At 39.6% G+C, this 15835-nt stretch overlaps 1 protein-coding gene across 20 annotated transcripts in view; it reads right to left on the bottom strand.

Annotated features, from left to right (window-relative positions):
• ANK1 (ankyrin 1) overlaps nucleotides 1-15835 on the bottom strand; it is a 219143-nt gene that overhangs the window by 18911 nt on the left and 184397 nt on the right. For 8 of the 20 annotated variants that reach the window (XM_040449509.1, XM_040450033.1, XM_040449367.1 and 5 more), the window contains exon 39: nucleotides 15039-15119. The exons of the other annotated variants lie outside the window; for them this stretch is intronic. In XM_040449509.1, the coding sequence (XP_040305443.1) occupies nucleotides 15039-15119 (81 nt within the window). The remainder of the gene's footprint in view (nucleotides 1-15038; nucleotides 15120-15835) is intronic. 20 annotated transcript variants of the gene reach the window in all.

Below are 15835 nucleotides of genomic sequence, written 5' to 3'. Positions count from 1 at the left end.
GCCCTGCTCAGTTCACACCAGCTCCAGGTCAGCAGTCAGCCAGCTCAGGCCGCGGCATGCATGGCCCGAGGGTCACCACAGCCTGTTCCTCTGGCTGCTCCTTGAGACTGGCTCAGACAAGAGGCCCTGCTAGTCTTCTGGTTGGCTCTGGCACTGGCTCCCTGACGTTCAGCAGCAACTAGGAGCCTGGGTGAGTGGCACATGTACGTGTATGAGGAATCTGAATGCGAGCTGAAGGGGCACGTTCTGTCAGTTGGCCCCTCTGCTCTCCTCCAGCCAGGAGTGTGGGTCCATGGATAGGGCAAAGAGGGCCTCTGCCTCCCCTTCAGAGCTGGTACCCATCTGTGGGTGGGAGAAGGGACCGGAACACAAGCTTCTCCAGTCAGCTCAGCTCGTCTGGGGAACCGGGGTTTAGAGCAGGACCCCTGGGGATGGGCGAGGCCGCCCCTACAGCGTCTCTAAGGACCTCCCTGTGCCAGAGAGGCCCCTAACTTAGCGTTCAGACTCTCCATCCCGCCGTTCACCCCTCACCACCCCACATCCAGCTCTTCCCAGGGCCTGGCCTTTCTTCCGGCCACATGGACCCTCCTATCCCAAGTCTAGAACTCAGCTCCTGTTCTCCCAGTTCTTCTCTACTTGACACAATACCATCTGCTGCTCTCCTCATTAACTCACTTGTTCAACCAAAAGGTGTGAACTGAGGCCCGCTTACGTGCCAGGTACCGTGTGAAGGGCTGAGGATTACAAACACACCAACGCACACAAACAAGACAGGCTCCCGTCATCCTCTTTTTTCATGACATTTTCCCTGAGACTTCAGCTCACCTTGTTTTGGCAATCTCTGAGCCCATCTTAGGTTCCCTCACTGAGCTGGGTCATGGGACTGTACGCCCTTTGAGGGCAGGGGTGGTGTCTCCCTCCTCCTCCCACTTTCTTAGAACAGGATTGGGAATCCGTTGGCCAGAGCGCTCCAGAGTGTGAGGAGGGTACAGGAGCCAGAGTGGATGACCTCAGCCATATTTAGCCAAACCACAACTGCTGACTTAAAGATGTGTTCCAGGAGCCAGGAGCCATGCTGTGTGATCGACATACAGTCTCCCTTAATCTTCCCAGGAGAGTTCTCTCGCTGACCGATCTCTACAAGTCTATGTGATTCCAGGTCCCAAAATGAGAAGGAGGACAAAGAGACCATCAGGTGGTGGGGTGGCTGGGAGGGCAGGGCTGCGTTTGCCAAGACTAAAGGACTCCCCTTTCAGCTCTGGCCAAAAGAGGAGGAACAAAGAGGAGGTGGGAAAGTAGGAAAAATGGGCAGAACAGATCTTCCCACGTTAAGTCAAAGTGACTGTATGTGAAACCATGACCCATTGGGAAACCAGGGCCAAGGGCCTTCAAACCATCCACAGTAATCTCTCTGGAATATATGTGAGCCGAACATTTTAGAGTCAAGTGATTATTCTCTTCTTATTCTTGAGGGCATTATCGTATTATTGCAGTTACTAATTGAGCATCCATTTTGTATAGAACATACCAAATATGTTATTTTTAATTGTCACAACAACCCTACGAGTAAGGCAATATCACTCCTACTTTATAGATTAGGGAACTAGAGGTACAGCAACTAGCTCAGGGCACATAGTAAGAGTGGTCTGGTCTACTAGATTTTGCCATTAGTATCTTTTAAAATTGCTTTATTGAGGTATAGTTGACATACAGTAAGTGCGCATATTTAAAGCAGATAATTTGATGAGTTTCATGAAACCATCACCACAATGAAAAGAGGGATATTCATCACCCTTGAAAGGTGTCTTCATGCTTTATAATCCTTCCTTCTGTGTCCGTGCTCCCAGGTAACCACTGATCTGCTTTCTGACACTATACATTAGTTTGCATTTCCCAGAACTTTACATAAATGGAATTAGACAGTATGTACTTTTTTTTTTTTTTTAATCTGGCTTCTTTCACTTGGCCTATTTGGGTATCATCCTTGCTGTTGGATGTATTGATGATTTATCCATTGTTACTGCTGAGCTGTATTCCATTAGATGCACCACAGTTTACCCATTTACCTGTTAATCGACATTTGAGTTGCTTCCAGTCCGGGGCTGTTGCAAATAAAGCTGCTTGTCTATGTGAACATATGCTTTGTTTCTTTAGGGTACACACCTAGGAGTAGCGTGGCTGGATCATATGATAGGTGTACTTTAACGTCTTAAGAAACAAAAATGCTTTCCAAATTGGCTGTTTCATTTTACATTCCCACCAGCAATGTTATGAGAGTGCCAGTTCCTCCCTATCCTCAGTGACACCTGGTATGATCAACCTTTTTCATTTTAGCCATTCTGACAGGGGTGTAGTGGTATCTCCTTGTATTTCCCTAATGGGTATTAGTGTTGAACACCTTTTTATGTGTTTCTTTGCCATCTTTGTATCTTCGGGGTTAACTGTTCAAATCTGCTCTGCTAAAAACTGGGTTGTTTGTTTTCTTATTATTGAGTTTTGAGAGTTCTTTACATATTCTGGATACAAGTCTTATATCAGATGATTATTTCCAGTATTTTTTCCCAAACCGTAGCTTATCTTTTCACTTTCACAATAGTGTATTTTGAAAAGCAGGTTTTTGTTTCTGATGAAGCCCAATTTACCAATTTGTTCTTTTACAGATTGTACTTATGGAGTTGGGGCTAAGAAATCTTTGCCTTACCCGAGATTTCTAAGGTTTTCTTTCATGTTTTCTTCTAGAAGTTTTATAGTTCTATGTTTATTTCTAGAAGTTTTTATGTTCAGTTGTACATTTAATCTACCATCCCTTTTGAGTTAAATTTTGTATATGCTGATGCAAGGTAGGAATCCAAGTTCATTTTTGCTTATGAATATCCAATTGTTCCAGCCTTTATCCTTTGTAAAATTATCCTTTATCCACCAAACTGCCTTTGTACTTTTGTTGAAAATCAGTTGTTCATATATATATATATATATGGATCTGTTTCTGGACTCCATTCTGTTCCACTAATTCATTCATCTTTATGACAGTACCACAACTGTAATAATTACTGTAGCTTTGTAATGAATCTTGAAGTCAGGTAGTGTGAGTCCTCCAATTTTGTTCATTTTCAAAGTTGTCTTGGATATTCTAGGTCCTTTACATACGAATTTTAGAACGACTTTGTTTACAAAAAAAGCCTACAGGGGTTTTGATCGGGATTGCATCAAACATACAGATCCGTTAAAGGAGAACTGACAATATCAAGTCTTCTGACCCATTAACAAGGTGCACCTCTACATGTATTTAGGTCTTCTTCAACTGCTTTCAGCAATGTTTTGTAGTTTCCAATGCATAAGTCTTTCATTTTATCAGATTTTTCTCCAAGTATTTCAATGTTTTCAATGTTATTGTAAATGATATTCTTTTCAAAATTTCAATTTAAAATTGTTCACTGCTAGGATAAAGAATATAGAAATTCATTTGATTTTAGATACTGAACTTGTATCCTGCAACCTTACTAAACACACTTATTAATCACTTTTTGTAGATTCCATTAGATTTTTTATATTGGTGATCTTATTGTCTGTGAATAGAGACAGTTTACTTCTATCTTTCCAATCTGGTTGCTTTATATTTCTCTTGCTTATTGTACTGGCTAGCATCTGTATTTTTTTTTTTAATTTTACTTAAATCCAAGTTAGTTAACATATAGTGCAATAATGGTTTCAGGAGTAGAATTTAGTGATTCATTGCTTGCATATAATACCCAGTGCTCATCCCAACAAATGCCCTCCTTAATGTCCATCACCCATTTATCTCATCCCCCCACCCAACACCCCTCAAGCAACCCTCAGTTTGTTCTTTGTATTTTAAGAGTCTCCTATGGTTTGCCTCCTTGTTTTTATATTATTTTTCCTTTCCTTCCCCATGTTCATCTATTTTGTTTCTTAAATTCCACATATATTTATTTTTGTCTGAAAAATACAATTTCTCTGAATCATATATTTATCTTTCTCTGACTTGTTTTGTTTAACATAATACATTCTAGCTCTATCCACATTGTTGCAAATGGCAAGATTTCATTTTTTTCATCACCGAATAATATTCGTGTGTGTGTGTGTGTGTGTACCATATCTTCTTTATCCATTCATCAGTCGATGGAAATTTGGGCTTTTTCCATAATTTGGCTATTGTTGATGGTACTGCTATAAACATTGGGATGCATATGACCCTTCAATTCAGCATTTTTGTATCTTTTGGGTAAAAACCCGGTAGTGCAATTGCTGAGTCATAGGGAAGCTCTATTTTTAATTTTTTGAGAAACCTCCATACCGTTTTCCAGAGTGGCTGCACCAGATTGCATTCCCACCAGCAGTGCAAAAGTGTTCCTCTTTCTCTGCATCCTTGCCAACATCTCTTGATCCTGAGTTGTTAATTTTAGCCATTCTGACAGGTGTGTGGTGGTATCTCATTGTGGTTTTGATTTGTATTTTCCTGATGATGAGTGATGTTGAGCATCTTTTCATGTGTCTGTGAGCCATCTGGATGTCTTCTTTGGAAAAGTGTCTGTTCCCGTCTTTTGCTCATTTTTTCACTGGATTATTTGTTTTTTCAGGTGTGAGTTTGATAAGTTCTATATAGATTTTGGATAGTAACCCTTTATCTGATATGTCATTTGCAAATATCATCTCCCATTTCCATTTGGTTGCCTTTTAGCTCTGTTGGTTATTTCCTTTGCTATGCAGAAGTTTTTATCTTGAGGAGGTCCCAATAGTTCATGTTTGCTTTTATTTCCCTTGCCTCTGGAGACATATCTAGTAAGAAGTTGCTGTGGCTGAGGCCAAAGAGGTTAGCATCCCTAATGTTGAACAAAAGCAGTGAGAGTAGGCATCATTGTCTTGTTACTACGTAACATTCAGTTCATCAATTCATAAGCATTGAGTCTCTTACCATTAATGTAATGTTAGCTTTAGGTTTTTTATAGATATGATTTTTCAGGTTGAATGAATTCCTTTCTATTCCTACTTTGCTAGGAGCTTTTTGTTTGTTTTCTAACAAGGAATGGATGTTGGAATTGTTAAATACTTTTTCTGCATCTATTGTGGTAATCATATGCTTTTTCTTTTTTAGTTTATTAATCTGATGAATTACATTGATTTGTCATTTATATTCTTTTAAATTTGTTAAGGTGTGTTTTATGGCCCAGATTATGGCCTACTTTGGTGAATGTACCATGTGAGCTTGAGGAGAATGTGTATTCTGCTGTTGTTGGATGAAGTAGTCTACAAATGCCAGTTACATCCAGCTGATGATGGTGGTGTTGACCAATTTTCTGCCTACTGGGTCTGTCCATTTCTGATACAGGGTTGTTGAAGTTTCCAACTCTGATAGTGGATTCATCTATTTCTCCTTCTTGCTCTCTCAGTTTTTGCCTCTCATAGTTTGATGCTCTGTCGTTAGGCACATACATGTTAAGGATTATTAGGTCTTCTTGGAGAATTGATCCCTTTATCATTATGTAATGCTCCTCATTATCTCTGATAATTTTCTTTGCTTTGAAGTCTGCTCTGTATGAAATTAATCTAGCTTCTCCTACACTCTTTTGATTAGTGTTAACATGATGTATTTTTGTCCATGTATTTACTTTTAATCTACATGTGTCTTTATATTTAAAGTGGGTTTCATGTAGACAAGATGTATTTTTTGATCCATTCTCACAGTCTTTTAATTGGTACACTTAGACCACTGACTCTCAAAGTGTTTACTGATAGTTGGATTAATATCTATCATATTACTGTTTTCTATTTGTTGCCCTTGTTCTTTGTTCCTATTTTTGTCTTCTACTCTTTTTCTGCCTTTTGTGGTTTTAATTGAGCATTTTATATTCTATCTTTTCTCCTTTCTTAGCATATTATTTATGCTTCTTTAAAAAATTTTTTAGTGGTTGTCCTAGAATTTGCAATATACACTTCTATAGTCCACTTTCAAATAGCAGTATAGCACAGGTAGTGTGAGTTCCTTACAACAAAATGATCTTAATTCCTCCCTCTCATCCCTTCTACCATTGCTGTGCTATCACTTGTTGTTCATTTCACTTATGTATAAGCACATATATATGTGCATGTGTGTATGTGTACATGCATAAGATACGTACAGAAGCATACATAATTGAATACATTATTGCTATTAAACAAACTGTAGATCAACTAAGAGCAAGAAAACTTAAATTTTTATTTAATTTTCACTTAATCTTTCTTTGATGCTCTTCCTAACTTTATGTACGTTCAGGTTTCTCACCTATATTGTTTTCCTTCTCTCTAAAGAACTTCTTTCAATACTTTTTGCAAAACAGGTCTGCTGGCAACAAATTCCCTCAATTTTTGGTTGTCTGGGAAGTCTATTTCTCTTTCACTTTTGAAGTATGATTTTATAGGATACAGAATTCTATGTTGGTGTTTTTTCCTCTCAACACTAAATATTTCACTCCACTGTCTTCTTGTCTGCATGGCTTCTAGGAGAAGTCAGATGTAATATTATCTTTGTTCCTTTATAGGTAAGGTGGTTTTTTTCACTATTCCCCCCCCCCCTCAGAATTTTTTTCCTTTCTCTTTGACTTTGTGTGATTTGAAAATGAGGTTGAAAAGTATAGTTTTGGGCATTTATCCTACTGTATTCTCTGAGCTTTCTGGATCTGTGGGTTGGTGTCTGATACTAATTTGGGGTAAATTCTCGGTCATTATTATTTTTTCAAATATTTATTCATTCCTTTCTTTCTTCCCCATCTGGTATTGCCATTATACATATGTTATACCTTCTGTAGTTGCCCCAAACTCCTTGTATATTCTATTCTTTTTTTTTTTTTTTTTGTCTTTGTTCTCTTTACTTTTTGGTTTTGGAGGTTCCTGTTGACAGAGCCTCAAGTTCGGAGATCCTTTCCTCAGCTGTGTCCAGTGCACTAGTAAGCCCATCAAAGGCATTCTTCATTTCTGTTACAGTGCTATCTCTAGTATTTCTTGCTGGTTCTTTTTTAGGATTTCCATCATTCAGCCCATCTGTTCCTACATGCTGTCTACTTTACCCATTAGAGCTCTAGCATATTCATCACAGGGGCTTTTCCTATTTTTTAAAATGTTTATTTATTTTTTTTGAGAGAGTGATAGAGCATGAGCAGGGGAGGGCAGAGAGAAAGGGAGACACAGAATGTGAAGCAGGTTCCTAGCTCTGAGCTGTCTTCCCAGAGCCTGACACAGGGTTTGAACTCACATACCATAAGATCATGACCTGAGCCAAAGTCAGACACTTAATCGACTGAGCCAGCCAGGCACCCCAATCATAGTTGTTTTAAATTCCCAGTCTGGTAATTCCAACACCCCTTGCCATGTCTGGTTCTAACGCTTGCTCTGTCTCTTCAAACTGTGTTTTTTTTGCCTTTTAGTACATCTTATACCTTTTCCTTGAAATCCAGATATGATATCCTGGATAAAGGAACTGCTGTAAATAGGCCTTTAGTAATGCAGTGGTGAAGTGTGGGGGAAGGGGAAGCATTCTGTAGTCCTATGATTAAGTCTCAGACCTTTAGTAAGCCTATGCCTCTGGACTGTGAACTTGACAAGTATTACAAAAATTTCCCTTTACTTCAGATGGGAAAAGATGGCTAGCATGGGCTGGAGTTAGGTATTTTATTTTCTTTCTCCCAAGAGGAAGGCTAGCTGACTGGAGTTGGGTAGTTCCCTCCCCCCAGATCAGTTAGGCTCTGATAGTAACCCCAGGGTGTTAAGCTCTCCTTAAGTAGTTTCCCCTGAAGGCAGGCCTTGTTAAGAACAACAGTGCTCTGGCATAATTAAAAATAGTTCCTTTTCTCCTCCCCCTGCTGGAAGCACAAGGGGATTTTCTGATAATTTATTGTGGGAAACTGGTTGAACCTTCTGGAGGTAAATCTCACAAAATTATGCACCGCCCCCCTCCCCAGACCAAGTCCCCCTGAAGTTTTTAAACTCTCAGAGTTGTCTACATTGAGCCTCCAGCAATTTGTCAGTTATAGTTCTGGTTTTCCTACCCCAGCATGGGCTCCTGAGGTAGTTTCCACTCATGAGTCCCTGCTCTGGTAAATTCATATTCTCCATATCCCCCCATCAGACTCTCCAGTTTTGGGGGCAGCAAATTTGCCTTGTGCCCTTACCTCTCTTACAGATCCTAGAAGAATTGATGTTTCAGTCTATTCAGCTTCTTACTTGTTAGTACATACAGAGTGGCAGCTTCCAAGCTCATTACATGGAGAAGCAGATATTGATATATCTTAGAATGTTAAACCACCCTTGCATTCCTTGGATAAACCCCACTTGGTCATAATGTATTATCCTTTTACATATCCTGTTGGATTTGACTTGATAAAATTTAAATTTTTTGCATAAATGTTCATGAAGGATATTGGTCTATAGCTTTCTAATAACATTTCCCCTCCTAATATCACGGTAATGCTGGCCTCATAGAATGAGTGGGCAAGTATTATATTCTTTTACATTTTCTACATGAATTATTTCTTCCTTGGATGTTTGGTGGATTTTACTAGTGATGCCATCTAGGCTTGCTGTTTTCTTTGTAGAAATTTTAAGTATTAATTTAGTTTAATATATATAGGGCTATTAGGGTCACCTATTTCTTTCTATGAGCTTTGATAACATATCTTTCAAAGATTTGTCAATTTCATCTATGCTTTCAGTTATTGGCATAAAACTGTCATAACCATCCCTTATCATCTTTTTACTATCTATAGAATTTGTAGTGACATGACCTCTCTTATTCCTGATATTGGTAATTTTTGTCTTCTCTTTTTCTTAACCAGTTTGGCTAAAGGTCTGTCAATTTTATCAATCTTTTCAAAGAACCAACGTTTGATTTTATTGATTTTCCCTAGTTTTTTGTTTGTTTTCTGTTTTCAGTTTCAGAGATATCTACTCTGACCTTTATTATTTCCTTTCTTCTGGTCATTTTGGGTTTAATTTGTTCTTCTCTTTCTAATATCTTAAGGTAGAAGCTGAGGTCATTGATTTGAGAATGTTTCTCCTTTCTTTTGTGGACAGTTAGTGACATAAATTCCCCCCTAAGTACTGCCTTACTGGTGTAGGATAAGCCCTGACTGGTGGGTTTTGTTTCCTTTTTTTTTTCCTTTTTATAATGCAAGTGTCTGACCTAAGCTTTGATTGCCTATATTTCCCCTTCAAAGATGGCTACCTCAAATAAACACATTGCCAACCACATGACTAGATAAAGGGCTAGGCCACCCTTCCCCACTGAATCTCCCTTGTTATGGAGACCTCAGTTGATTTCAATGACTGACCATTTGGGCCACTTGATTTTTCTTTTCTCATGCTTTAAATTCCCACTCTTATGTTTTAAATTTACCAATAAAGAGTGAGCCCATGAAACCCTAGGCCTCCACTTTCAACCCCCTAAATAGAGAACCCTAGCCCTGAGCTTGTTCTCTTCTCTCTTTTTTTCCCCTGACAACTGTGCTGTGTGGCCCTAAGTATACTGTGTAATTTTCAGGTTCTGTAACTAATAAATTTTTTCCCCCTGAAGTTTCCTGGTGGTTATTGCTAACGGGCATCTTGCAGTCATAAGAACCACATGGGTCGGTCCAGCCACAATATTAGCTATTGATAGGCTGAGTCCAACACACAAGAACTGGAATCCTATAAATTTTGATATCTTGTGTTTTTCTTTACATTCATTTCAGAATATGTTCTAATTTCTCTTTTACTCTCTTGTTTGACCCATGAGTTATTTAGAAGTGTATTATTTGGTTTTCAAATATTTAAGATTTTCCAGATTTTTTGTTATTGTTTTCTAATTTAATTTCACTGTGGTCAGAGAACATGCTTTGTATATCTCAAATGCTTTTAAATCTAAGACTTACTTTATGGTCTATAATATGGTCCATGTTAGTGTAAGTTTCAGATGCAACTGAAAAGAATATGCATGCTACTGTTACAGAGTGGAATATTTATAACTGTCAACAATAAAGGTCATGCTGGATGGTAGTGTTTTTCAAATCTTCTATATGTTTACTGATTTTTCTACTTGTTCTATCAATTATTAAGACGGGGTACTAAAGTCTCCATTATAACTGTGGTTTTGTCTACTTGTCATTGCAGTTTTCCCAGGTTTTGCTTCATGTATTTGAAAGCTATCTTACTAGGTACATAAGTATTTAGGATTGTTATGTGCTTGAACTACTTATGAAATTATTTTCTTCATCTCTGGTAATACTCTTTGTTCTAAAACCCACTTGTTTGATATTAATACAGCCATTCCAGTTGTCTTTTGATTAGTGTTAGCACAGTTTATCTTTTCTCATCCTTTTAAGGAATTTGTGTTTGAAGAGGATAGTTGAGATTTACCTATATATTCATTATGACTATCTCTGCCTTTTCATTGGGGTATTCAGACCATTTACATTTAATGAGATTGTTAGTATGGTTAGGTTTAGGGGTGCCTGGGTGACTCATTTGGTTATGCATCCAACTCTTGATTGTGGCTCAGGTTGTAATCTTGCGGTTCATGAGATCAAGCCCCATGTCGGGCTCTACACTGACAGTGTGGAGCCTGCTTGGGATTCTCTTTCTCCCCCTCTCTCTGCCCCTCCCTCACCTGTGTGCACATGTTCTCTCTCTCAAAATATATAAATAAACTTTATTTAAAAATGTGTTTAGGTTTAAATCTATTACTTGCTAATTTCTACTTTCTTTGTCCCATCTGTTCTTCTCTTTTTTCTTCCTTTATGTCTTTTGAGTTAACTGAAATTTATTATGACTCCATCTGATCTATTTGGATGAATTATTAGGTACAATTCTTTGTTTTATTATTTCAATAGTTGCTTTAAGGCTTATAATACACATCCTTGACCTATCATAGTCTACTCTGAAGTGAAATTATACCACTTGGTATATAGTATTAGCACCTTACAATAGTACACTTCTATTTTTCCCCTCTTGACTTTTTGACTTTTGTACTATTGTTGTCATACATTTCACTTTCACATGTGTTGTGAACCCAACATTGTATCATTGTTATTTTTGTTTACACAGTTATCTTTTAAAGAGATTTCAATAATGAGGAAATAATGTAACTAATTAGAAAATTATGTATTTATCCTTGCAGTTAATGTTTTTGGCATTGTTAATTCCTTCTTGTAGATCCATATTTCTGTGTGATATCATTTTCCTTTGGCCTGAAAGACTTTTATTATTTTATTTATTTGTTTGTTTGTTTATTTTTAAAGTAGTCTTCATGTCCAGGGTGGAGCCCAATGTGGGGCTCAAACTCACGACCCTGAGCTCAAGACCTGAGTTAAGATCAAGAGCTGGATGGATGCTTAACTGACTGAGCCACCCACATGCCCCTATTGTTTCTTTTTTAATATTGCTTGAAGCATGGGTCTCCTGGGGATGAATTTGCTTTCATTTTTGAAAGCTACTTTTGCTAGGCATAGAGTTATAGGTCAGAGATGCTCTTTAAAGATTTAGTCTACTTTAAAGATGTTGCTCCACTGTCTTTGCACTTGCATTGTTTCCAACAAGAAGTTTGATGTCATTCTTATCTTTTTAAAAAGTCTTTTTTACGTTTATTTATTGAGAGACAGAGTGCAAGCAGTGAAAGGGCAGAGAGAGAGGGAGGGAGAGCATCCCAAGCAGGCTCTAAGCCATCAGCATGAAGTCCAACACAGGTCTCAGTCCCACGAACATGAGATCATGACCTGGGTCAAATGTTCAACTGACTGAGCCACCCAGGCACCACTGATGTCATCCTTATCTTTTGTTCTTTCATACATAATATGTCCCTTTTTCTTTGGCTGCTTTCAAGACTTTCTCTATCACTAGTTTGACCAATTTGCTTAAAATATGCCTTGGCATCATTGTGTCCATTTTTCTTGTACATGTGGTTCACTGAACTTCTTGGATTTGTGTAATCTTCTTGGATTAGTTAGTTTTTGACAAATTTGGACATTTTTCAACCCTTATTTATTCAAATGTTTTTTCACCCATTCTCTGTTGGAAACTATTTCCACATATATAAGGCCACTTGAAAGTGTCCCATAGCTCACTGATGCTTTAAAATTTTTTTCTTGGGGCACCTGGGTGGCTCAGTTGGTTGAGCATCCAGCTTCGGCTCGGGTCATGATCTCATGGTTCGTGGGTTTGAGGTCCACATCAGGCTCTGTGCTGAAAGCTCAGAGCCTGGAGCTGCTTTGGATTCTGTGTCTCCCTCTCTGTCCGCCCCTCCCCTGCTCATGCTCTGTCTCTTTCTCTCAAAAATAAAGATTAAAAAAAATTCTTTTCTTTCTGTGTTTCATTTTGAAAATTTTTATTGCTATGTTGTCAGATTCCTTAATCTTTTCTTCTGTAATGTCAAATCTCATTCAGTGTATTTTTCATCCTACACATTATAGTTTCATCTCTAGAAGACTGGTTTGAATCTTTTAAAAATATTTTCTGTCTCTCCTTAACTTTTTGGACACCTTAAATACAGTTATAATAACTGTTTTAACATTCTTGCATGCTAATTCTAACATCTGTTTCAGTTTAGAGTTAGTGTCAATTGATTTTCTCTTTATTACGGGTCACACTTTCCTGTCTCTCTGTATGTCTGGTAATCTTTAACTGGATGTCAGACATTGTAAATTTTACCTTGGTGGGTGTTGGATATTTCTGTATTCCTATAAACATTCTTGAGCTTTGTTCTGTTATGCAGTTAAGTAACTTGGAAACAGTCTGATCCTTTTGAGGTTTGCTTTCAAGGTTGATTAGATAGGGCTGGAGCATTGATCAATGTAGGACTAGTTACTCTCCATTTCCAGGTAAGGCCCTTTTTTGTTTCCTATGCAATGTTTCTGAATGATCCATCTGACTGTCGGGAATAGTTGATTAATACTCAACCAAAACTTGCAGGGGACCCTCTGAAGAGCTCCAGGATTCTTCAAGCAGCTATGTTTTCTCTGGCACTGTATATATATCTTGGCAACTCTAGCTGCTCCTTTCTCTCTGGATTCTCAACATCTCCTCAACCCAGGGAAACTTCTTGGATTTCTCTGCCCTATGTCATGACCTAGAAACTAGCAATTACAGAGTTTTCCTCAATTATTTCCTAGGTCCCATAGATCACTGCCTTTTGTTTACTGTGTCTAAAGTATTGAAAACCATTATTTCCTATATTTGGCCCATTTTTTTTTTTTTTGGCTGTTTTAAGCAGGAGGGTATATTCAGTCCTTAATACCTCATTTTGGCCAGCAGTGGAATGCATCCTCTTTTTTAAAAATTCATTTAAGTAACCTCAGCACCCTCGGTGGGGCTTGAAATCATGACCCTGAGATCAAGAGTCACACACTCCACTGATTGAGCCAGCCAGGTACCCCAGAAGTGGAATGCATCTTAAATAGCCCCTCAAATAATAGCCAAGTGAGTATTCTGTAACTTTTGGGAATCTCAGTAAGACCTGATAAGGACCAGGAGAGGGTAGCTCTACTGGCCACAGAATACTGGAGGCTCATTCTTGGGTATCCTTTGGGACTTATCCTCCTTAAAACTTCCATGGTGGTCACTTCATGGAATGTCACACAAATGAAATGTGTCCACAAAGAAAACGCATGCACATCCGCTCCCAGGACTTCCTGCCTTTTCTTTATTCTGGGGCCTCTCCTCTAGTAATAATGCTTAGGGTGTATGCCTTGCTTCTCCCTCTCAGTCTCCAGAGAACACCCACTGATCTATCCACATCCTCACAAGCTTGGATCTGAGACCATAGATGGTCATACTCAGTGCCAGTGGTGATTACTATTAAGTCAGAACAATGTTCATAAGGCCTGAGCACATCATCATGAGGATTATCTCACAAGATCTGGGATGGATCAGACTATAATAAGGTCTGCTGTGTCCCCTAGTTGAATTTTAGAAGTGCCTGTCTTTCTCACAGTCACACGTGGCTCTGCCACATGGGAGCCACCAGCCCACCCTTCAGTCTAGAGCTCTCCTCTCCAGAGTTGCATTTTGGGGAAATCAGGTAAGAGGCAACTATACATACTGCTTTGGGGCAGAGCACAGACCAGCAGTTCCTCCCTAAGTCTCCATCTCAGGTTATCCTGCTGGGTCTCTGCTAACCAAGACATAATGATCACCCTCATAGTTTAATGTTAGTAGCCAGCTAGACAAGGAGGGGCAGCCAACCTGGCCTCAGACAAAAGCCATACTCACTAGTTGTGATCAGGAGCTGACAGAAGTAAAACACGTTTTCTTTCTAAGAAGACATTACTATGTGTCCAATTTATCAAACCAATGGACCTGACAAGTGTGGATGTGAGATGTCCATTTTTTTCCTTTTATATGAGAAATCTGATTTCTCTTTTAGAAACATCTTTTTCATTCATTCATTCATTCTTTTTTTTTTTTTTTTTTTTTTTTTTTGCTTTATAAGCAATTTTTTTCTTTATGTATATTACCCAAGGTCCCAGGGAAGTTCCCTCTTGTGTAGGGGAAGAAAACTGGCCTTTGAACTTAAGCCCCCTTATGCTCTGACCAGGCCAGCCAGGTGTATATGGCAGGAAGAGTCAAGAAGGAAGGAAAACAGACCTCAAGTTTCTGTTTCCCTGACAGCACAGAGCACTCAAGCACTGTCCTTCGTCCCCATGGCTTCATCAGGAGGCTCAGAGAAGCAGAGAAGCGAGGTCAGGTGCAGAGAAGGCCAGGTACAGCTGTGACGTCAGTGCAGAGGGCCGAGCAGGCACCCAGACAAGCCAGCATGGGCCCCTGCCCAGGAGAACACTGGAGGAACCATGGAAGGCTATTGCCTCCCTACCCTTCTACCTTTCGTCCCTCCTGCTCCTTCTTTCCAGGCCAGAACCGTCTTCCCAGGACAGAGAAGAGGGCAGGATAAACACATAGAAGCCAATTCTAGTGCCAGAAAAGGAAGAGTAGACCGAGCTAGGCATCTGCTAACGAGTGTCTGCTTGGGCCATGGTGGGGAGCATGCACGCAGGGCACACAGCCTGTGTTCATCAGCAGACCTGTTGGAGGGGGGTCTCTGAAGGGGTGACAGGGCCACACAGAGAAGCCAGGAAGCACAGAAGCATTCAGTTTGTGACGGTCTAAAAATCAACAAAGCAGGGAGAGGAATCCTTTGAAAACTTAAGTTACATTATGTTACTCTTTCCCTCCAGAGCCTCCAGTGGCTCTCCGGCTTGCTACCAGTAAACCCAATGTCCTTAGGGTAGCCTGTAAGAACTGGCCTCCTGTTGCCCTCTGACCTCTGCTCCTGCTCCCTCCCCCTGCTAGCACTTTAGATGCTTCCCTCACAAGTTATGCAGTTGCTTGACTCTCCAAACAGAAGGTAAGTTCCATGAGGGCAGGGCGTTAAGGGAGATTTTTGTGTGTGTGTGCTTGAGAACTGATTTATCTCCCCTGCCTAGACCAGTGCCTGGCCTGTGGTAGGTGCTCAAAAAGTACTTGCTAAATGAGCAGACCAACTAAAACAGAGCCCCTTTCACCTGTCACAGAGCATGTAGAGACCCAGTCAGTCCCACAGAGGGATTCTGAACTCTGGTTAGGCATTGGGCTCTCTAGGCCTGACTGGAGTTGTAAGTCCTGTGGCCAGTGGGAGATTCTTTTTTTTAACTGCAGTAAGAACACTTAACAGGGGATCCACCTTCTTAACGTATTTTTAATGGTCATAACTTCCTTGTTTATACTTGTGTAATTCTACGGGCCTGTGTCCTCTAGGTACATAACTGGGGCACAGAGAAACAAAAACTTGCAGATTTGACTTGATAGAAACAGCACTGGTAATATTAAGAAACCCAACCAA

The sequence above is a fragment of the Herpailurus yagouaroundi genome, unplaced genomic scaffold (genome assembly GCF_014898765.1).
Source record: "Herpailurus yagouaroundi ecotype Mexico unplaced genomic scaffold, PumYag 28, whole genome shotgun sequence".
NCBI lineage: Eukaryota > Metazoa > Chordata > Mammalia > Carnivora > Felidae > Herpailurus > Herpailurus yagouaroundi.
The sequence above is the reverse complement of the archived record's forward strand: the minus strand, read 5'-3'. Positions and strand labels throughout refer to the sequence as shown.